General features: G+C 39.4%; 1 protein-coding gene across 11 annotated transcripts in view; it reads right to left on the reverse strand.

Annotated features, from left to right (window-relative positions):
- FAT1 (FAT atypical cadherin 1) overlaps positions 1-24,754 on the reverse strand; it is a 131,882-nt gene that overhangs the window by 49,872 nt on the left and 57,256 nt on the right. For all 11 annotated transcript variants that reach the window (XR_007914547.2, XM_051833580.2, XM_051833573.2 and 8 more), the window contains exons 3-6: positions 21,856-22,170; positions 1,568-1,629; positions 1,033-1,362; positions 57-267 (exon numbers count right to left, since the gene is read on the reverse strand). Coding sequence is in view for 10 of the 11 variants with exons in the window: in XM_051833580.2 (XP_051689540.2) it covers positions 57-267; positions 1,033-1,362; positions 1,568-1,629; positions 21,856-22,170 (918 nt within the window). In the remaining variant the exon portion in view is untranslated. The remainder of the gene's footprint in view (positions 1-56; positions 268-1,032; positions 1,363-1,567; positions 1,630-21,855; positions 22,171-24,754) is intronic.

Genomic DNA, 24,754 nt, shown 5'->3' on the forward strand with positions numbered 1-24,754 from the left:
CAAGTTATTCTCAGTGTAACCTATATAAGGCAGTGGAAACTATGAGGAATGCTTACCAGTGATGTCAAACCAAAGAGGTCTACCAGGTGGCTCAACAGATATGACTCCAATCATATGAGCGACTGGATCACTTTCCATTACAGTAAAAGTAAAAAATGATTCTTCAAATGAAATTGGCTCCAAGGATGGCTTGGGTTTAGAGATCCATTCAATATGGAGTCTAGTGGTTGATGACTTTTGAGGGCGACCATTATCAACTGCCTTAATCTATAAAAGAGAAGAGTGGGTAAGACACCCAAGCAGAAATTACATTCTTTTTTTTTTTTTTTTTTTTGACAGGCAGAGTAGACAGTGAGAGTGAGAGTGAGAGTGAGAGTGAGAGTGAGAGTGAGAGTGAGAGAGAGAGAGAGAGAGAGAGAGAGAAAGGTCTTCCTTTGCCGTTGGTTCACCCTCCAATGGCCGCCGCAGCCAGCGCGCTACGGCCAGCACACCGCGCTGATCCGATGGCAGGAGCCAGGTGCTTCTCCTGGTCTCCCATGGGGTGCAGGGCCCAAGCACTTGGGCCATCCTCCACTGCACTCCCGGGCCACAGCAGAGAGCTGGCCTGGAAGAGGGGCAACCGGGACAGAATCCGGCGCCCCGACCGGGACTAGAACCCGGTGTGCTGGTGCCGCAAGGTGGAGGATTAGCCTAGTGAGCCGCGGCACCGGCCAGAAATTACATTCTGTAACTACAGCAGATTGGGTCAGTCTTAAATCTAGCCAATTTCTAACATCTAACATTTGTATTCGAATATACCACATTTAATGTTTGATAGAAAGGACAATGATTCTGTGACCAAATTCAATATGAATAAGCAGCCAGTAAAGTAAAAACTGAAAATGGAAAATTCAACTCTGCTCTTCTCAACCATGATCAAGCACCACCTGACTGTTAAGTCCCAAACACTGAAGCCATTCTCCGTAGAGAGAAATACAAGACCAAATTCCTAACGAAAGCATAAGAAATTTAAAGACTTCTGTCTTAACTCACTGAAAGAATGTCGTATTCTCCAGCTCCAGAGAACTTTTTGGATGAAACCACTCCAGTTTTTGGTTCGATAAAAAATTTGCCATGCTCATTGCCATCTTCAATGCTGTAGGATATTTCCGCATTGGGACCTTCATCTTTGTCCATCGCTATCACGCGATAGAGAGGCTCACGTCTGGCATTTCTTTCTCGTTCTGGCTTTTCCCGCTCTGGGAGTCTAATTTTGTAAAACTTTTGCAGGAACTGAGGTTTGTTGTCATTTTCATCAAGGATTTTCACAATTACTCTGGCAATGGTTGATTTAGGGGGAATACCGTTGTCTGTCACAGTAACCTGTTTGGTAAAGTAATACAAGTGTTTTTCAGATCATATTTCATAAAAAGTGTCTTGTTCCTAATGATAATCATCTCTTTACTAATGATCAAAAAGTGATAACAAAATAAACTAATTATGAATACTGGTTAACAAAGTAAGACTCTTCCTTCCTGCACTTTTAATTATAACATTTTTAAAGTAATTAAAACAAAAGAATGCTTACTTCCAGAATGTGTTCCTCTTGCTGCTCTCGGTCTAGTTTCCTTGATGTGGTTGTGATGAGACCTGCAAAATGGTAACAGTTTGTTGATCCTCACCAAATATAAGCAATTACGAAATAGTGTAATGGAATTCGGGAAAAAAAAAGTCAGAAAAATCTCTAATATGTATTCAAGGAAAAAATGATTAGTAAACTTAAGTTCCAGGAATAACTGTTTTATTTACAAAATAGCAACATGTTACATGTCCATATTTTAATAATCCTTATACACACTGGATAAATAATAGAAATACTGACAAAGAGAAAAAACTCAAAGCCATTATATTTTTCTATATCTGTTAGTAGATTCAATATACATTTTCTAAGAAAATATTGTTTAGAAGTGAGATAAAGTTATCAAGGATTCCAACTTCATTTCTATCTCTAATTGCTGCAGAGATAAGTGAGAATTGACAGAAATAACTCCTGTAACTACATTAGAAAGATCACTGGAAAACATAATGAAGACCAAAATCTATTACCTTTAAATCACCAGCCTTCAAAAATAAAGAATTGTTATAAAACGTAATGCAATTTTCTAGGTAATCACTGTGGCTCAAACTAAACAACATTTAGTTTCCAATAAAAGAAAATAAACAATTCTCAAAGAAATCTGATATTCTGTATTTCTTGGATTTTTCTCTCAAGCTAGAGTTACCTTATAAAGCTTCACTCTCTCTCAATAACTTTAAATAACTGTCTGCTACATTGTCACCATATGTTAGGATCCCCGAGGATCGTTAAAAATTGATTGAATATATTTTTATACTTCACCAAAAAAAAAAAAAATCCCCTAACACTAAAATGTCCTCTGCAACTGGTGTTGGTAACCAGCAGGTGCATGTTGAGTGGTCATTAAACCTGAAAATCAAGCAGGGTCTAGCAAGACAACTCTGGGGCTAACCTTTCTCTTCCCCCACATTTTGAGGTTTTTTTTTTCCCCCTTAGGGAAATACTTGAAATAATGTACAAGTAAGAACTGACTTCAGCACTCTAATTTATTTTCTTTATAATCGTAACCAATTTCACAGAACTACTAATTAAAAGTTATTCAAACATTCCTCTGAACTTGTAAATCAAAGATCTGTTTTCATTTAATTCAAAGTTTTGTTTTCCTTAAACAATTACTAAGAACCTAAATCAACATTATCTTCTCAATTCAATGAAACAGCCCTCTCTTTTTAACAAAGAACAACAAAAGACTATATGGTAGCTGGCTGGGACTTTTCCCAAACCATAGTATCTATAGATTAAAGGGAGCTCAGCAAAAAATGCTTCCCACTGAATAATAGCCTGAAAGTGTTGCTTAATGTAGCACAAGTTTGATTTTCATTAGTCACAAACCTTTTAAAGCTAATTCCTTTTTTTTCCTATCAAAAGTTTGCCGCCCACTTTGTAGGTTTGAGTAATTCAAGAATGACAAGAAATGTGATTAAGTGCTGCGGAACTGTCCTACTGTGTCCATCAAGACTGCTAACAAAAGACTTACCTGCCACTATACCACCAATTCAATACAAAGCCAAAGAGGAACCAGAGACCATCTCCTGCCTAGGTCTGAAATCCTCTGCATGTTCTATACACTTCAAAGTGAGACTCATTAATGCCATTAAAATGCAATGAATTGACATGCTACTTTTCCCACCCATTTTAGGCCTACCACTTATTCACTTTTAGTTCCAACTAGAGACCTGTCAGAGAAGGCCATTGGTTCTGAACTCTGGAGTCCTCAATGAGAAAACACATCAGCCCACAGTGTTAGTCACTCGTTTTTTTTTTTTTTTTTTTTTTTCCCTCGAAGATTTAATACTTATTTGAAAGTCAGAGTTAGTGAGCGATTAGATCAGCTGGTTCACTCCCAAGATGGCCACATCCAAGAACCAGGAACTTCATCCAGGTCTCCTACATGGGTGGCAGAGGCCCAAATACTTGCACTGTCTTTTGCTGCTTCCCCAGCATTAGCAGGGAACTGGATCAGAAGCGCAGCAGCCAGGACTTGAACAGGCGCCCATATGGGATCCTGCCATCGACGGCTTTATCCTCTACGCCACAATGCCAGTCCTACAGTTACTCATTTTAAAGTTGTCCTTTGTATGTTGCAAAGCCATAAGAACAGGGACTTTGTCTTTCTTATTAGCTTGTTTAAGCCACTACTGTATCTCTATCACCTTCCAAAAAAAAAAAAAAAAATGTGTATACATTCTTTCTAAAATGTTAAGAAGCTAACATTAAAATTATGGGCGTGAGCACTGTAGCACAGCATGTTAAACTGTTGCTTGGGATACCTGCATGCCATATCAGAGTGCTAGTTTGTGGGCTGGCAACTCTGCTTCTGATCCGGCTTCCTGCCAATGCATCCTGGGAGACTGGAGATGAAAGTATTTGGACCCCTCTCACTCACATGGGAGAACTGGATGGAGTTCTGGGCTCCTGGTTTTGGTCTGGCTCAGCCTTCATTACTATGGGCTTTGGGTAGTGAAACAGTGGATCATATCCATTCTCATTCTCATTCTCATTCTCATTCTCATTCTCTCTCTCTCTTCTCTCTTCTCTCTTCTCTCTTCTCCTCCTCTCTCTCTCTCTCTATATATATACATACATATCTATCTATCTATCTATCTATCTATATATATATATGTCTGCCTTTCAAGTAGATGAAAATTGAGAAGCAAAACTATAACAGAATTTAGAATGTGTATTACATTCTAAACTACTCTTCAGTAAATTTGTAACTTATAGAAGAGCTAACACTCATTTAACATGTTATCAGGGTATTTGAAGAAATTCATGGAAAATGAAATTAAAAGTTTATTTGAGGGTGGGGGGTTGGGGTGCAGAGCAGGCCTTTGCGGAAGTTAAGACAATGGTTGGGATGCCTTTGTCCCATATCAGAATGCCTGGGTTCAAATTCTGTTCCACCCTGCTCCTGATTTCTACTTCCTACTAACACACACCCTGGGAGGCAGTAGGTGATGCTTCTAGTAGCTGACACCCTGCCACCCACACAGGAGACTTGGATTGAGTTCCTGACTCACATGTTTTTAAGAAATAAACCAGTAGATAGGAAACCTGTTTCTCTCTATACCTCTCAAATATTTTTTAAAAATTTTATTTTGGTTCACAAAAGTTGAAATCTGTGCCTAGTGTTTCATAATAAGCATCCTCCACAATTTTTTTTAAAGTACTCTCATATTTATAGGCAAGATGTCAGGTACCACTGATATTCAACAGACCTTTGAGGCACAAATCTGAGGCACAGGGAAGCACTCAGAGGCACAGACAGACTGCAGTGATACCTTAAGTACATAAGAGACTATGAAGCTAAACAGAATGCTGAGCCTACAGACAAAAAAGAAGCAGCAAAAATAGAGAAGCAATCTGAAGCCTAAGAAGCAGTCTGCTGAAACGGAAACCCCAGTGTCCCAGAAGAGAAAAGGCAGAGAATTTTAAGAGGAAATAACTCCTCCAGGTATTCCAGAGACACTTAGAAGAGGTGAAAGAAAGTCAGGCAGGATGGTATTTCTGGGAAAGGTACTACTTTATGAAGAGACTGTTTATATGTCAGCAGAGTGCTAAGTAGTAAGCGACCATAAACAAGAGAGAAGATGAAGACCTGAATGACCCAACAGTGGCCACTAGCCTCTTGTGGCTGCTGAAATTTAAAATAATTAAAATGAAATAAAACTTAAAGTTTATTTTTTCACTCAAGTCCTGGGGTTAGTGACTAGGGGAATAAGGTAGATGCAGAGAACTCCCGCTGGCTGTGGCAGGCAGCTGTACTGAGCAGCACTGATCTAGACATGAAATAACAATTGCAAATCAAGATCAGATAAGAAAACCCTACAGGTGCGGCTGATTACTCAATGCAGAATGTATTTTACAAACACACACACACACATACACACACACACACAAATTCTAAATTCACAACACTCCTTCCAAAATGAATACCACCAAGGAAGTCTCTGTGTTCTTCCCGAACGCCATCACCAGGGAAAGGCTGTGCCTGTGCATTCAAGGGGGCAGCATATGGAGGGCTACCTCCTCTGAGAGATGGGGTAAAACTTGTGCTTTCTGTGCATTTTCATGGAAAATGAATTCTGAACAGAAAATATCTAATGAGACAGAAAAACACTTCCTTTTTAGCTAGAGAGCTAATACCCCAGGATCGTTGCCCAGACAGCGTGGGCTGGACCTGTGAGCATCTTCTGTTAACTTACTCCCGCCTCGGTATGTCTGCACATCTCACTTCCGCTAATGCCATCCCTGGTGGACTTGACAGACACCTGCCTGAAAAATGAACCCAGAGTACACCTCCTCCATACATCCACTACCTCTCATTAACCTTGTGGGTGCTAAATCCAATCTTTAAAACATCTGTGCTCATCTGTAACCATTTCTTGCTGAATCCCAGAAAGATATATACTTAATAGAAATAGTACAGAATTTCAGAAGTGGAGAGAAGATTATCAAGCTGAGTTGGCTGGGCCAAAGAGAAGTTACATTTTTCCTATACCACCAATGACTCACTGAAAAAACTGAGATTAGGATTTAGTTCTCCTGAGGATCATGTGAGTTGTTTCCCTCCTGTTACACCACACTGCACTTACTGCATTATGGTATTTCAAGACTCCATAAATTCTGAACTGTGACCTCCATGAAGTTCAACCAAAAAAAAAAAAAATGATTAAACATTATTCATTCAATAGGTTCAAAAAAGCAAGTTAGAAAATAAATCAAAAGCAGAAAACAGCATATGCAAGTGCTTCATTTTGTAACCTGTATTTCAGCTTCTTTTTCTGCAAGGACTTTAAAAACAGAAACAGAATGAAAACTGGAACATTATTTTCTATACACCAATACTATCATAAATGTGGGTAGCACAGTTTCTCCTCACCAATCAGCAGTTACAAATTTACTCTATAAATACATGCAAAATTTAAGGGACCAAGCTTTACTACATTTAAGAGGCATTATTTTAAAAATATTCAGACTTTTTCAAGGCTGTGTAGACACCATGTAAGACAAGAGTTGCAATGTTTCAAAGCAAAATTTTACTGGTAATTATTACAAATCAATAGCAAAAACCATCTCCTCACCTCAAAACTCTAGAGAGGAAATGGTCTTCCCAGAGCAGACAGCAAACCCTGGTGAAAGGACTGGTAGGTGGAGATGATAGTGTGAGACAGTCCACAAAGCTGCAACTATTTCATACATCCACTCAACTATTTAGCAGTAGTATCTACTCAGAATGTAGAGATGATTAAGGCACTCTTCGGAAGTTGGCAAAGACTCTATTTGAGCAACAATGAGAGTGAGTGTACATGGTACACATAAAAAGCAGGGAAGAGTGGCTACTTGGTCTAGCATTTAAGGAGCTGGATGGGACACCTGCATCCCATATTTGAGTGCTAGGGTTTGAGTCCCAGCTCCACTCCCAAGTTCAGCTTTGGGCTAAAGCAGACCCTGGAAAGTTGTAGTGGTAGCTTAAGTACCTGGGTCCTTGTTACCCAGGTGGGAAACCAGCTAGAATTCCCAGCTCCAAGCTTTAGCCTGGTACAGACCTGGCTGCTGAGGGTATATGATAAGCATTGCTTTCAGGATATTTAGTCTCCTTTAAGATTCAGCAACATTAAGAAAAAATTACAAGACATTTCAATATACAAAAGAATACCTTTTATATCAAGAGCATGGATAACTTTTATACAAAGAATACTGCAAAAATCAAAAATGCAAGGTTCTGGTGTGAGATGTGTATCTCTATATGTGTATATGTGACAGGGAAAATCCCAAATTATTACCTGTGATTACTGTGGTGGGTTGAGTGGTGGCGCCAGACCAAATGATAGGCAGTACCTGTGGATATGTGACTTTATTTAGAAAAGAAGTCTTTGAAGATGTAATTAAGTCAAAGACCTCAAGACGAGATCACCCTGGACTTAACACTGGGCCCTATCCAATGGCAAGTGTCCTTTTCGAAGGAATGCAGAGGAAGCCTGGAGACACAGACACACTGACTCAGGGAAGAAGGCCTCCTGAAGAATGCTGCCTCAAGCAAAAGCCTGGAGAAGGAAAAGGGATCCTTTCCCTTCAGACTTCAGAGGGAGAGCAGCCTTAACAACACCATGGGGTCTGGAGACCCTAGGAGATAATAAAACTCTTGTTTGAAGGGATTCCATGGGTAGTAATTTGTTGCACAGCCTTAGGAAAATAATCTCTTTTTTTTTTTTTTGTAAATAAAATTGGTATTTTTTTATTTGAAAGGCAGACACAGTGAAAGAGATATCTCCCATTTCCACTTCCCAAAATGCCTGCCAACAACCAGGGCTGGGCCAAGCTAAAGCCACTGAAGCCAGGAACGCCATTACGATCTCCCAGGTGGGTAGCAGGAACCCAATTACTTACTACCTGTGTCATCACCTGCTACCTCCCAGGGTGTCCATTTGCAGGAGGCTGAATGGGAAGCAGAGCAGCCAGACAGGAACCAAGTCCTCTAATAAGGTATGCCAGGGTTCTAAGCAAATCCCAACACTCATCCCCATGCTTTCTTTGTAAAGTAATAACTTTGAGATAGAATTGATACACAAAAAAAACTGTGCACTCTTAATGAATACAATTTGATGAGCTTGGAATTGTTTCATGAATTTTCCAAATTATTAATATGTAAAATATCCCATAAATTGAGTATTAGATATAACATGGAATATATTCTCAAATTCCTTCTCTCCCATATAGAAGAAACAAATGCCTGAATATTTTTTCAGTAACCCCACAACAATAATTATGCACACTAGATTAATGCCTATAAAACTCAAAATCCCCATTGTAAGTTGTTCAACTAAGAACCAAGATAGGAAAAACCCTTTTATTCTGAATAAATCAAAACAATTTCTAGCTAATGTCCTAAGAGTTTAACAAGCAACATGGCTTCAAGGAACAAAGAGATTGATCTGTTAAACAGGAAAATTGTTTTCAAAAATAATTTTCCCAGTAAAATATTCAGGAGACAGATTTACCTGTTCTCACCTTATTACACTTGCCAAAAGCATCCTTTCTTATTTTAGCCATATTTCTCCTTCTATTTATATAGAAGCTAAGAAAAATCAATGAAATACCTACTGCTAGAGAAAATTAACAGAAATTATTAAATAAATATAGGAAATATGAGGGGTCTGAGTTTAAATAAAAGTGTCTTAGAACTTTATGGGGGCTGGCGTTGTGGCGCAGTAGGTAATGCCACCGCCTGCAACACTGGCATCCCAAATGGGTGCCAGTTCAAGTCCCAGCTGTTCCACCTGTGATCCAGCTCCCTGCTAATGTGCCTGGGAGAGCAGCAGAGGATGGCCCAAGTCCTTGGGCCCTTGCTCCCATGTAAGAGACCCAGAGAAGCTCCTGGCTCCTGACAAGCCAATCTCTAGCTATTATGGTCTTTTGGGGAGTGAACCAATGGATGGAAGATCGATCTCTCTCTTTCTCTCTCTCTCTCCTCCCTCTTTAATTCCGCCTTTCAAATAAATAAATAAATCTTTTAAATAAGAAAAATTAAAAAAAAAGGTACAAGAGCTGTGGCCCAGCAGGTAAAGCCATGTCTGCTGTGTCGGCATCCCATATGGGTGCCAGTTCAAGTCTTGGCTGCTCCACTTCCAGTCCAGCTCTCTGCTATGGCCTGGGAAAGCAGTGGAAGATGGCCCAGGTCCTGGTGCCCCTGCACTTGCATGAGAAGACCCAGAGGAGGCTCCTGGCTTCGGGTTGATACAACTCTGGCCATTGCAGCCAATTAGAGTGAACCAGCAGATGGAAGACCTCTGTGTCTCTCTGCCTCTCCTTCTCTGTGTAACTCTACTTTCAAATAAATAAATAAACCTTAAAAAAAAAAAAAAGAACTTTATGGGATATGTATGTATTTCAAACCTCAGGCTCCTGAATAATTTTGTTTTTAATTTCCAAGTACATGACTGAATTAGCTATCAAAGAACTACAGGGACTTTTCAAATGTATGGAAAATAAAGAGGGTAATGTGATTACAAATTATTTCCATATTAAAGATGAAGTATTAAAGCAAAATAGAGGACTGGTGAGACAAAGAAACATGAAAACAGTGAGTGTGGCGCTCCCTGCGGCATGTGACTGTCACTTTGTCAGCACTTTTTTCACAGGACATTCTTGTCTACAGATATGTACCAAACCAGGTGCAATAAAATGAAAGCAGCCTCGGAACAAGGCTGTCTACTGCAATTTACAGAGAGCACGGCTGAAGTCCTGAACTGCAGACGGCAACACAGGTGAACAGAACAGGGAACAAGAATTAAACCAGCAACGGTGTTCATCTGCTCAGACTTTCAAGACTCTTCTTCCAACAAAAGAAAGGGAAAATCATTCAAATCTGGTTAATCTTAAAAACCTTGCATCACTCAACTGGAAAACAAGTATTAAACAACCACCACATTCTCAGGATTGTATTCATTCAATGGCGGCAATAATAAATGAGTAACAGGTGGTTCTGGCGTTCATGACCTGAACCAGGACTGGGTCCCCACAAAACACAGATGAGAGCAGAACAAACACTGCAAAGGCAAAGCTGAGTGTAAAGACTGGCAGGGAGGCAGCACAGGGCCTTCCTCTCCTCCACCCTCCACCTCTAAAAGTACAGATTGCCCAAGGCCACGTGCAAATGTTCAACTTTTCCTACAGTGACCACTCAGCATCCACACCTTTGGAGCTTTAAACTGTGAGCTCACAGGCACTCTGCAGGGCTGCGCTGTCCTTGTTTAGGTGGTGTTCTAGGACTACATTTAACTGCAGGCTGTGCAGAGGGCTTTTGGCAGCTGAGGCCATCTGAGCAGCTATTGTTTGTCACTGCAGTACTGGTGCCGGCAGGATTAGGCGAGGGGCCAAAAATGGAATTCTATTCATAGACTGTCAAGGCTGGAAAGCAGCTCAGAACTCATTTAGTTCAAATTTCCAGAGGTCCAGAGAAAACACTAATGACATTAATCAAATGACTAAAGTCTCACAAGGCACTCGTGGCTGAGCGAGAACTTGACCTGAAAAATCTCCGGACTTCTGGTTTTAATTCTATCTTGCCAGCTGTTTCTGGTTGGGAACCAGTGGTATTAAAACACCAGATCAAAAAGCCCAACTCAATTTATAGGGAACTGCCTTTAGCATTCCTATAAATGTCACTTACAGCAGCGACACAGAGGGGAAGGCACCCAATTCATTTTATAAGGTTAACATCACATTGACATAAAAAGGCTAACCTCACTTAGGCACTTAAATGCAAAAATCTAACACACAGAATTTTAGCAAATGATATTCTGCAAGTCATGAAAACACAGAATTCCTACTTGACAGAATTTCTTCTAAGGATCAAGACTAACCAAATTTAGGAGGAAAAGCATATCATCATCAATATGTGGAGAAGAGGCACTGAATAAAATTTGGCTTTAGGAACAATATACTTCACTATGAAATAAAAATGAGCATGAGCAACAGGTAAGAAAAATCTGTAGATCTGGCCTTTAGATATGTGCATATCTTGGGAAAAAGACTACAAATAGGTAAACCTTTTTTTTTTTTTTTTTTAATGAATTCCTGCCATTGTAATGTGTCTGGTCCTTCATTTCCTTCCTTTACAGCTATCAAATGTCACCGGAAACCCTTGGAAGTTGTTTGCAGCTGTAGCCACTTCCTATTGCACTTTATTCAGTCTCCCTTCCAGCCACAATAAAATGCCATTTACTATGTTCCAAAAAAAATAGTTGCAACGTGATAGAGGACTAGAACATGGATGAGTACTCATATACTTACTACTACAGCATCTTTTGACTTAGCCACGCTTTAGAGACTATTACATATAAATTATACATCTCTAACAAACACATCTGCAATCAAATCACATAAAGTAATTCTCTATGAAATATGATCTTAGATGCAAACAAAACCAGACCACTGTATGCTGCTGTCCTCTACACAGTGTAAGAAACTAGTGATTTGAGCATGAATATATCAACCAAGAATAAAGGAATGGAGAAAAAATGAAGGTATTAGTAAAGAACTGATAAGCATATATACAGTCAACTGTGTGAGAGAGAATTTGAGAATCTGCCTGCCAATCAAATCATGAAAACCTCAAAAGTGAGGAATATTTTATCTTCTAGTAAGAAATAAAGTTAATTCTTAAACTAGTAGAGATCTAATTGTCTACCATCAACTCCCAAAATTTTTATTTCAGCTTCAATAACTAATAATCTAGGTGTTCTTTAAAGAGGAACTTTTAATAACCTGAAGAAGCAAAATACAGATGATTTTGTCTAAGCATGTCTGGTTAGAATAGTGGGGGAAAATTCAATTCCTCCTTCAGAAATATTCAACAGTCTACCACCTCAGCATAAACATTAACAACTTAACTAGTCCCTACTAAGAAGCACATAAGCAGTCAGGAAGCTACAGCTAATCAACTTTTCTATATGACTTTTATTTTCTAATGACTAGAAAAAACCTTGTATGAATACATGAAAAATAAATGAAATTCAAGGTTCAATTTCATAAATAAAATTTGATTGAATCACTGCCCTTCTACAGTGACAGAGCTGAGAGGCACCAGAGACAGTGTTTGCAAAGCTGAAAATACCATGTGGTACTTTATAGAGAAACTTTAATGACCCTTGCAGTACACAGTTAATAAAACTAAGTTTAAGCACCTCATGTTCTTTAGAAGCATCATGGTATTTGGTCTCAAAGAACCATAAAAATAACATTAGCCTAATACTCCAAACCCAAAGGCACATGCAGGGAAAGAGGTACAGTGTACCAAGCAGCAGCAGTTAAGAAGTTCATGTCTTTCTGGCCTGGACTTTCACAAGGAGGCTTAACCTCCCTGAATTCCCATTCGTAAGTTGGGGAAAATATAAACAGGCTGTTGGTGTTTATATTCTCTAACCATCTCAGAGGGTATCTGAAAGGTGCTTGTAATATACCAAGTGCAATGCATATAAAAGACAGACTTGTTAATGTTCTCCTAACTACTACTGAGTTTTGTTCCAGCCTTAATCAAAAAATGAGACCAAGAGATGGTAGAAGGGTGCGAGAGTGATGTACAAAAGATGGAGAACAAGACAGAATGGCAGTAAAGAAGAAAATTAGGATATGCTAGTTTCTTTCTGGCTGTCTTCAAGCTCAACTTTCCAATCACATATACAACCATATGCATATATTTAAAAAAGGATGCCGCTATATTTTACTCAATGTACATTTCTGCTGAATTTCCTTATAGCCAAAAAAAAAAAAAAAAAAAAAAAATCCTTTCTTGCTCTGTTCCAGAACAGAAAGATGTATATCAATGAATGAAAAAAAGGCAAAACTAATACCTGTGGAGGTCAGCTGGGCACCTGGTATTAAGGAAGTCTCTAGTGAAAATCCCTGGCGATAAGGAAATCGCCAGTGATGGAAAAGCCCCTAGCCAGCGGCAGTCTGCCTCAGATCCGTATCTCCCAGGTTATAATCCATGCTGCAGCAGCAGTCAGCTTCTAGCTGTCCTGCTGCCTGCTGTTCCTTGGCAGCGTATTGTAGCTAGCTATCCTGACTGCCTGCTCCCCTCACCACTCTCTTACAGTGCATGCAATAAAACTAACTGCTTACTGTCTCTCTGCTGCCGAACTCTGTCACCACCCACGTCAGCCTCAAGTTGTGGCTACCTGCAACAGTACCTTTAGAGGCAGGTAAAACCAGAGATCAGTGAAATGTGCAATGAGAGATACAAGATATATGACTATACAAATGTGGCAAATGCATCAAGGACTAAAATATATAGTGATTTTTCTAAAGCGCAGTACCTAATACCATTATGACAAAAACCCAAGATTTATTTCATACATATAACATACAACCACGTGTAAGGGGGGGAAATTACATGTATTCTTACTTGCTTGTGTATGAGTGAAAGAAAGTGCAAACATCAGTTGCCACTAAGTGTTCTAAAATATAAATTTTATTATTCAGGTATGGTGAGATCAAGAGATGGAAAGCTGAGAGATACTGAAAAGTGTGTTACAGTCCACAAGAACAAGCATGTCCTGTCCCCCAGAGTAGCACCTGAGTCGGGTCAAGAGGCAAAAGGAAGAAGGGCAAAGCGTGAGCAAGATCCTTCCTTCACTGTAGTTTGCCCAGAAAAGGGCAGGCAAGGTGGCAGCAGGTTTGGGTTTAGCTGCTCTGAATGGCTTCGGTGGGCTCTGGGGCAAGGAGGGTAAGCTGGCTGTCTGGGACATGGCTCTAGGATGATTTCAGCAGAAAGATAGTAGTAGCTTAGCACCACAGAGGTGGTGGCAAGTTCAGCCTCAGGCTTGGGGTGCAGGTGAAAAGCCAGTTCTGGGTGAGTCTTTTGCCATCACTGACCCAGGGAGGAGCCCTCTTTCCCACCAGTGAGGCCTCAGATGCCAGAGCATGGAGAATACTCCTTTAGAGAGTAGGAAAGTATAGTCAATGCACTAAGGAAGGGAAGTGAGTGACAAAGTAGGGAGAAGCAAACTTTTCACTGGATGTCTTTTGGGTTTCTGAACTAGATAAACACATTATCTAAGTAATATGATTTATAAAACCTGTTACCCACACACAAGCATGCATACATCACAAACACTCCGCAGAGCTGGTAGGCAGAGTATACTGATAATGAATGGTATTTTAAGGAATTTGGTGGTTTTATGTGGGACTGTTAATGTGATCACCATTTGATGAACTTGGACCAGTAAGAACATGAGGACTGCCCTTGTGGGCATCTCATACACTACAATGTACAACTGTGGAGACAACCAAAGTATAAGCTGATGTGTGTTTCCATAAACTGCAGAATACTGATAACCTTCTGCTTAAAATAAATCTATAAATCCACTATTACTCCTTAGAAACACAAAAAACCTTGGTTTAGAAGATTCAATACTTATCAAGGCTTTATAAATTTAAGTGATACTTCTGAAAAATATTTTTTTCTGTTTAAAAAGCAGTAACTGGGGTAAGATGCTTGGTACAGCAGTTAAGACACAGCTTGGGACACCAACATCCCATTATCAAGTTAAGTCTTGGGTTCTGTCCTGATTCCAGTGTCCTGCTAATACAGACCCTTACAGGCAGCAGGTGATGGCTTAAGTACTTGAGTCCCCGGCACTTATGTGGGAGACCCAGACTGGGCTCCAAGCTCCAGACTTCAGCATGGCCTAGCCTCAGCTATTGCTGGTATTTGGGAATTGAACCAGCCATGGGATCAATCTCTCTCGCTCTTACCTTTAAATAAATATATAAATTTTTTAAAGTTAAAAAAAAAAATCTTTTAAAAGAAAAGCAGTAGTTGAATTTCTACTTCTAGCCTGTGGATTGCATTTATACTCCTACATAAAATCACCAAAAGAACAGACAAAATAAATAGCAGTTTACTAGACATCAGAAGATAGTGATATCTGAGACGTGAGACAAAGAAGGTAAAAACCTATGACTGCATTACCACATTGAGATGGATTCCAGACAGTTATTTATTCCTACATGAAACCCAAGAAAAATGGAACTCTACGACCATATAAAAACCTGTATCAGGGGGTTCATAGTGTTTGCAGTCACCAAAAAGTGTCAATAATGAAAATGTCCATCAACAAGGAATGGATAAACAAATTGCAATATATCTGTGTAAGACAGAGATAAAAAGAATTTACTAACAGTACTGATACACATCACAACATGCATGAATCTCAAAATATGCTACATGCAAGATGTCTTACCAAACTGTATCCTTCAAATATGTACAATTTACTCTATGTCAATTATACCTCAAAAAAAGCTTTTTATAATGGAAAAAAAGCATTACTTGCTTTATATTGAAAATTTGAACAATACCAAACACAAAAAAGACAAGACTGTAGTCTTTTTAAAGCATGAACATATCTAAAAGTAACCTTCAAAATTATCTGCCAATTATAAGCTGCCTAGCACTCCCTAAAAAGTTCAGACTGATAGCTTTAACTCAAAAGATACTGTGAGGGTGGTGTCAGTTTCTGAGGCTCCTTGTGGATAATGAAACCTGTGACAGTACACTGGTCCCTTGTGTTCAGCCCCCCCCCCCCCCCACCGTCCTTCACAGACCACAACGTTGTGGTACTCCCTTGTGTGTGCAGGAGTTGGGGCTGTCAGCACAGCAGGCAATCTAACATCATGAGCTCTTGTATCTCTGCCACCTTGACAGCTGCACAATTTGCACTAAAAGAAGCAAATTTACCCTGATACTGAACATAATCAAATGAAAAAATGCTACAAAAATGTATGTTGTCAACAAACCATGTATCTGAAAAGGAAAAAATAGACCAAGGTTCAGAAAGTAGTGTCTGACATCATAATTAAGTATGAAAACTTTGAAGACAAAAAAATTCAATAATGTTCATTCAAAGTTGTCATTTATAGCTCAAGATTGCTGAAAGCAGTCCTAAAAGGTTTTTCGGTTTTAGTTTTTTTGTTTGTATGTTTTTTGTTTTTTTATGTGAGAGACACAGACAGATATCTTGAATCCACTAGTTCACTCCTCAAAGCCAGTAGACAGAAACTCAATCCAAGTCTCTCCCATGGGTGTCAGAAACCCAAGTACTTAAGCCATCATCTGTTACTTACAAAGGTAAACATTAGCAGGAATCTGGAATCAGAAGACCAAGGACTTGAGCCAGGTACTGTGATAAGAATACAGGGCCCCTGGCTGGCACCACGGCTCACTAGGCTAATCCTCCGCCTTGCGGCGCCGGCACACCGGGTTCTAGTCCTGGTCGGGGCGCCAGATTCTGTCCTGGTTGCCCCTCTTCCAGGCTATCTCTCTGCTGTGGCCAGGGAGTACAGTGGAGGATGGCCCAAGTCCTTGGGCCCTGCACCCCATGGGAGACCAGGAGAAGCACCTGGCTCCTGCCTTTGGATCAGCGCGGTGCGCCGGCCGCAGCACGCTGGCGGCGGCCTTGGAGGGTGAATCAATGGAAAAGGAAGGACCCTTTCTCTCTGTCTCTCTCTCTCACTGTCCACTCTGCCTGTTCAAAAAAAAAAAAAAAAAAAAAGAATATAGGCCCCCAAGTGATGTCTTTACTGCTGAGATAAATGGCTGCTTGTTTTGCATTTTAAAATATTTTGTCACACATTGACAAAAGGAAAAAATGGCAATGAGGAGATGTGGTCCTTCTTTCCAAAATGACTTTTAGTGAGATTAATTCAAGTTTACACAAAATGTTCCAAGGGACTGCACAGTGACTCTCAAAAATAAGTTATTATTTATAAAAAATATATATTTTTTTAAATTGTATTTAAGTTATACAAATTTCATGTAATTCTTATATACAGATTTAGGAACACAGTGCTACTTCCCATCCTACCCTCCCTTCCGCCCATGCCCTAACCTTTCTTCATCTTCTCTCTGCTATATGATTTTAACCCTTATTCTAGTACTCAAGGTTTTCCATCAAGTACAGTCACACTCCCATACACTCACATAATTTTGTCTTTCAGTTGCCAATACTCATAACTCCTTTGAATTGTTCCCCAACATGACAAACATTCCCTACCTCCTCTCCACTTATTTATAACAACTTCAAAATCAGTCCAATAACTTTTCCAAAGGGATGTCATCTTCCTAAATATATCCACCATGTCAGTCAGTTTCCCACTTCCTCCAGATGTGTTTGTGCCACACTACCTTGTACCATCTATTTCTCTTCTCTGCTTCACTCTTGTAGACTAACAAACTTTCCAAGCATCTCTTTAGGTGCCATACACAGCAGAAACAGTCAATACTTCACACAGAAACAAATATCTTGAATGATGACGAATTTAGGTCTTCTCTAGTCCGTTGGACTTATATCACCAGGGTCCCAAACTTACCTTTGCCACTAAGAAGCAAACAGACCCATCATATTCTTTCAAAAATATTTATCCCAAGGAGACATACAACCCACCTACTAAAAGCCTCCTTGGCTTACATGAACAGAGCTACTGTAATGCATGATAAGAGGCGGTGTTCTGCACTTGGCATATGCAAACCTTAATAGGAGTGCAAAAATGCTTACCACTAATTACAAAATCTAAGAACCCAGAGGTAAATCTTGAAGTCTTTCCTAAGACCCTAGAGGTAAATCCTCCCTGTGGCCCAGATCTCTTGATTTCCAGCCCACTGAATTTCTATCTCGGTCATTAACTATTAAGTAACATGATTTAGAGTCTCCAGGTGGTGCTTAGGGTTAAGTAAATCACAAGGACTTTCTTCTAGCAGACTGCTCCCTCCAGCTTTCACAATCTAACCCCTCTCTTCAGTCCTTACTCATACAACTCATCTACCTGTTACAAATAAGCCTGCTTTGAAGACTCTGAGGAAGATGAAGCCCAAATATTTTGAACTCTGGAGATCAAGCTTAAACTTCCTGCTTAGTTGAGGGAACAGAATATTCTAGAGATGGAGCCGTGCAGCCATAGTTACTAGGTTCTTAAATAATGTCCTTGCTAAATAAAACATGGTTATTTCTTGCATTTCACAGACTTAAGGTGACTTGTAGACTCTAACAGACTTCTTTACCAACCATACAGTGGATAATATACTTCACAACATTTCCACTGGTATCAGCCTTCAACTTACAAAATGTAAAACCTCTGGGTAAACCTAATGAGCGTTCTGTTGTCCTGCTAGCAGTCTGCATGCACTTCTCACCCCAGGGCTGGGAATCAGCTGTGGACTCCTGGTGGAGTTTGTTCCTGCTGCAGATAAGGAAGCGCAGAGAGGTCTCTGCAGATATTTCTTCTAAGAGACTTCAGAATAAAGAGATTTAAAAAGGAGTGGAAACACTGTATTAATCATGTTTCCACAGAAGACATACACAACCCCAGTGGTATCATTGCAAAGGGCCCCAGGAACAAGCCAGGTTTCAAGGCTCCAAAATAACTCTACATAATTTCTTTAAATTTGTTTCTCCTCATCTTTTCGCTTCAATTAAGTGCAGACCTACAGGCTGGCGCTGCGGCTCACTAGGCTAATCCTCCACCTGTGGCACTGGCACACCGGGTTCTAGTCCCGATTGGGGCACCGGGTTCTGTCCCAGTTGCTCCTCTTCCAGTCCAGCTCTCTGCTGTGGCACAGGAAGGCAGTGGAAGATAGCCCAAGTGTTTGGGCCCTGCACCCACATGTAGACCAGGAGGAAGCACCTGGCTCCTGGCCTCAGATTGGCGCAGTGCGCAGGCCGAAGCGGCCATTTGGGGGTGAACCAATGGAAAAGGAAGATATTTCTGTCTCTCTCTAACTCTGCCTGTCCAAAAAAAAAAAAAAAAAAGTTCAGACCTACAGCATCTATTTAGATATCTAGGTGGACACTTACTGATTGCTTGCTTGCCTGTCTCTTCAGAGAGGATGTAATCTAATCCAAGACAGACTGAAGACATAAGAAGGATGAAAACATCCATAAGGTCTAATTCATTTAACAGTTTTAGATTGGGATCATCATCACTTCAAGGTTTTCACTTACAGATTTCACTGTCTCACTTGCTCAGATCTGGGACTAACCCTCTTCCAGGCATACCTCCAGACCTCAAAACCCTCCTCTAAAATTTCTTATAAACTTCTAGCTTCCTTCTTTTATATATGACATGGTTTCTAATTTTTAGCTTTTAGTTCCCTTTCATTTTATTTCACAAAAGGGAAAATGAACAATTAATTGCCACTAGTGCAGTAAAAACAGTATATATACAGCCACACTGCTAATAAAAGCCTTTTGTTAATCATTCACAGAGGCTGTTTCAAGTCTGCATGCACTGTCTTAATTCCGGCCCTTTTGCTTGGGCTCAGGGTCCTATATCCCTAATGCTTTCAAATTAAGTCTCAGATTCTGTAAATATCTCTCCTATATAACTAAATTTTTCTAACACAGAGACTTAGTAATTAATTACCAGTGTTCTAAGAACTCAAATCCCTCCTCCTTTCCCCATCAGAGGAACACAGCAGAATTGTCTGAAAGCAAAAAGTAAAAGCTAATATATATGCAATAAATCTTAAACGATGTTTACTCCTAACAACCACAAAAGCCAGTCTTTATAAAAGCCAGGTTGGAAACTAACATTTGAATACGCTTTTCCAAAGGCAAAATACTACAGACATATATAATCTCTACTGGGTTATCTTTCTATATACATTTGCTACACAGATCTTAACCTCAGGCCTCTTTCAAACTTAAGAACTGTTTCCTAGTTCAAAAAAAAAGGAATTAAGAACTAAGGATGACACAAATAAAAAAGATAATAAAGGCTAACAAGGAATTTGAGGATGCTTCCTTAATTTTTATTTTTGCCTATTATTTTCCTGATGTATCAAATATGAAACCCAGTAACTGAGCAGGCCAATTATCCTAGAATATGGAAAGCCCTAATAAGCACAGGCATGAAAGAGCTACATAAATTACTGTATAAATCTTTCGGTTCAAAATTTTCCGTTAATTAGATTCTACCGACAAGTATTGAATAGCAGCATAACATTTTTTGTTTAAGGTCAATAATCTGTATGATAAGACGTTTTAATAAAATCGCCCCTTTAAGTCCTACAGTGGTTCTTATTTTAATTCTTCTAATAAATCAAAGGATACTACATGTCACATATAAAATTTTCCCTTCACAGAGGACAGCTAAGTTCTCATTACCCAGTGACAACTATGTTGAACATCTTTTTAAGGAAATAATACAAAAGAACTAGCAAGAAACAGAATATACTGTTAAACATAAAACAGCAAAGATCGGAAGTTTGTAAGTCTTTTGGAAGATCATTTAATCGTCAAGGAGCTATATTCTTAGAAGTAAGGGGCCACTGACATGGAAAGGAAGGAAAAATTAAGAAAGAAAAGGTTTACATATCAGTTCAAAAAAGTAACCGCTTTCAGTCTGAAAACTGTTTCTGATCCCTGACTATGTGTGATTACAGCATTGCTCTATGGAAAAAATTTAAAATGACATTTAAAAACTAGTGAGTTATGAACAGACTCTTCTAATACTCTTTACCAAAAGGAGAATTTAAAAAAATTGAAATCTCTACTTAGTATAGAGTTGGTCTTTATATACAGTGAATTAAAAATGAATCTTGGCTGGCGCCGTGGCTCAATAGGCTAATCCTCCACCTGCGGCGCCGGCACACCAGGTTCTAGTCCCGGTCAGGGTGCCGGATTCTGTCCTGGTTGCCCCTCTTCCAGGCCAGCTCTCTGCCGTGGCCCGGGAGTGCAGTGGAGGATGGCCCAAGTGCTTGGGCCCTGCACCCCATGGGAGACCAGGAGAAGCACCTGGCTCCTGGCTTTGGATCAGCACAGCACGCCGGCCACAGCGGCCATTTGAGGGTGAACCAACGGCAAAAGAAAGACCTTTCTCTCTGTCTCTCTCTCTCACTGTCCACTCTGCCTGTCAAAAAAAATAAAAAATAAAAATAAATGAATCTTAATGAAAAACGGAATGGGAGAGGGAATACGAGTTGGAATGGGAGTGGGAGTAGGAGGGCAGGAATGAGGGGAAGAAACATTGAATTCCTAAAAGCTGTACATATGAAATTTCTATTCATTAAATAAAAACCTTAAAAATAAAATAAAAAAACTGAAGCGGGTGGCGCTGTGACGCAGCAGGTTAAGCCACCATTTGCAACTCAGGCATCCCATATGGGCACCAGTTCAAGTCTAAGCTGCTCTGCTTCTGATATAGCTCCCTGCTAATGTGCCTGAGAAACCAGGGTACAAAGGCCCAAGTACTTGGGTCCCTGCCACCCACATGGGAGACCCAAATGAAGCTCCTGGCTTTGGTCTGCTCCAGCCCCAAATGTGGCTGCCATTTGAGGAAAGAACTAGTGGATGGAAGATCTCACTCTGTAACTCTTTCAAATAAATAAATATAAAAAAATCAAATACCTAGCAGCTAATAGAACTTGCTGTAAGTTTAAACTGCAGAATTTTCTACAACTTTAAGGAATATCACTAATTTAGGAGCTATCACTGACACAGTATCTGCTTTGTAACCTGAAGATGCAAATTCCTCTATTGAGCAAAATGATAAAATAACTTGGCAAAAACAAACTTAAAGAGGGAAGAAAAGTACATTTGAACTAAATTTTCATCTGAGAAATAAAGGTATGCTCTGAACAAATTAAATGGAATAATATTTATCAAAAAGAAAAGTATGCAACAGATAAATGCTAATTTGCAGCAAAGACTAAGCATAAGTATAAGCAAAGTATAACATACCAGTTTTAGGATGTATTGCAAAGAATCCTTGAGGATTTCCACTTGTAATTTTGTACGTCAGCTTGTCATTAGAGCTAGAGTCTGGATCAAATGCCTCAACCTGTACCACAGAAACATTCTTGGGAGAATTTTCCATTATTTCTGGATAATAAACAGGCTCTGATGTCTGTGGTGCGTTGTCATTGACATCCTCAACCTCTATGTAAATCTCTATAAATGATGAAAGAGGCACAACACCCTGATCAGCTGCATAGACTGTCAGCCAGTAATGGGAGGTCGACTCACGGTCCAGCCGGTCTGCTGTCTCTATGACACCTGCAGAGAAAGAAGAGGGAAACATGAAGCAGTGCGTAGACAGCAACAACACCTGGCACTCTGAGAAGAGCCAATGTAATAAAAACTCACAGACTGAGGGCTGTCACCCCCTACTACCATGATCTTGGGATGGTTATCTAACTCCCTGTGCCTCAGTTTTGTTTCCCTTAAAATGGAGTTAATAATAATGGCATGCTACTGTGATGCTGATTGAATGAATACACACATCATTATTTGGCACATAATGTAGGTATAAATACAGTTAGCTTCAGGCAATATATACAGTACTAAAAAAAAAAAAAAAACACACATTACCTGCATAAGTCTCAAAAGAGATGGTTACTACGAGATCATCTAATGGCTGAATACTTTGCTTTTACCAAAGATGAGATGTACACTTGATTTAGATGAGCTGACTTTACTAAAGGCCAACTAGGAAGCCAGCAACAAAGTCATAGCCATGGCCCAGATCTGCAACCCCACTGTCCAGCTGTCCGTGCTTCCCAACTGCATTCCTCTAACCCCTGCCACAGTCTAGGGAGGCAGGCCAGAGGCCGGGAGTGACTCCTCTACACATCCCACTGTGGCAAACACACCTCTTCTGAAGTGGCCAAGAAAACAGGATGACTTTCAAAGTCCACAGTAAGAGATGGCTTACTCATACTTCTTATATGATGAAGTCCTTCTACTTCGTTCAGTGGCCTTAGCAAATGACAATATATCCAGTATGCTATAAAAGTATAAATTCTCCAGCTATGCTGTAAACTCCAAGGGCACAGCCCTCTTAAATACCATTATCTCTAGCACCTCACACAAAGCACAATTATTTATAAAATGATTTGAAGGAAATGCTTAAGTACCTTAATGGGTTGGAACCAAAAAATCCTCAATCGGGACCCAAATTAGGATACATTTTTTTATTAACATAGCTAGAAGAGATGGGAGTTAAAGGTAACATTATCTGCAACATATTGGCCCAGCTATTGAAATCTGTCAAGCTTTAACTTAATCCCAAAATTAATCTTCTCTCAGGATGATTATAAGTAGAAATACCAATTTCTCTTAGGCAAATTCCACAGAATTATTCAACAGAATAATCTTGTCTCTTTCATTTACAAAATATATCACTACATTTTTTTTTTCTTCTGGGTTGATCATTCTAAACTAATGATACTTCTAATGTTCACAACACCACAGTCCAGACTGGACTTTGGAAACCCCACAACTAAGTTTCCCATTAGATGTAAAATACTAAGTATCTTCTTCTAAGGACAGTTACAAAATTATGTATTTCAATCAAAAACCTATTTTTGTATGTATCTGTTGATTTTTAATTGGTAATATATATGAGATGTTTTGAGGTACATATGAGTAGTAAAATGGCTAACCATGCATTACTTCACCTACCTATATTTGATGGTAAGCTCATTTAAAATCCACACTCTCAGCAATTTTCAAAAACATAATATGGTGTCATTAACCATACAGTCACTATTCTGCATCTATATTTTTGACCATTATTTAAGTATTTCCTTATTTGAGATTAATATCAGAAAAAGGCTTACAACATAGAAAACTAAATAATTAAATGTGAGAGATATTATCATGAGTGTTTACTGCCATGTAAAAGCATTACAATGATCTATTATTGCTTAATTAATTCTTTTAAACCCTCAAAAAGAAACTACAATCTCACTTTTAGAAAGTGAAAATGGAGTTTCTGAACTCAAACAAAGGAGCCAAATGGTCTCTAAGCATCCTACAACTGAAGATAACTTCAAACATGCTTCTTTTTTTCTCTGATCCAGACATATCTATGCATACTCAGTCCTTTCACTAAATTAGCAAAACTCTATCAGTTTGTAGTCTAAAAGAATAATTCTTGCTAGGTTCTCTTACTCACTGCTCCCACCACCTGATACAAGGAAGGAGAGGATAACAGGCGCTCTCTCAGAGGAATTACACATCAACAAAACGCACAGGCACTGCTCTTGGGTTTGCTCACTTCATTAAAATGCAGTAAAAATCATTTGACAGGTGTATTATTAGAAAAATCCTAGCAGAAAGGTACATGGTGCTTTTATTCACCTCTTTTTAGTTCTAACCCTCCAACACTTCAAGCTATCTAGCCACTTTTTAAGAGTGTGCCCCTCTAAATATGATTACGTTATTTAAAACTGTAATTGCAGACAAGTTGATCAATGTTTCCCACATGCCCGGCACTGTGATAAATGTTATTACCTCCAACTTCTTATTTAATCTTTACTTTCAACCTGTCTACCCTGATGAGAAACTCAGACTCAGAGACATGAGGAACTTTCCCAGGGTCACAGTAAATGGCAGAGCTGGAGTTCAGACATCACAAATCCTTGACTCCGGTGCCAGCAAAATTCCCTGTCGGTCCTATTGTTAGGATTACAAAAGCAGAGCAAACAAAAAGGAATGTGGTAACTCTGAAAAGACAAGTCAAACTTCCTATTTCAACCAGTTTTTTATGTCAATATTCAGAAGCAGTATATTAAACATTCATTCATATATAATGGTTTTCTCTAGGGTTGAAAAAGAAGAGAAATAAGAAATAAAA

The sequence above is a fragment of the Oryctolagus cuniculus genome, chromosome 2, assembly GCF_964237555.1.
Source record: "Oryctolagus cuniculus chromosome 2, mOryCun1.1, whole genome shotgun sequence".
NCBI classification, from domain to species: Eukaryota; Metazoa; Chordata; class Mammalia; order Lagomorpha; family Leporidae; genus Oryctolagus; species Oryctolagus cuniculus.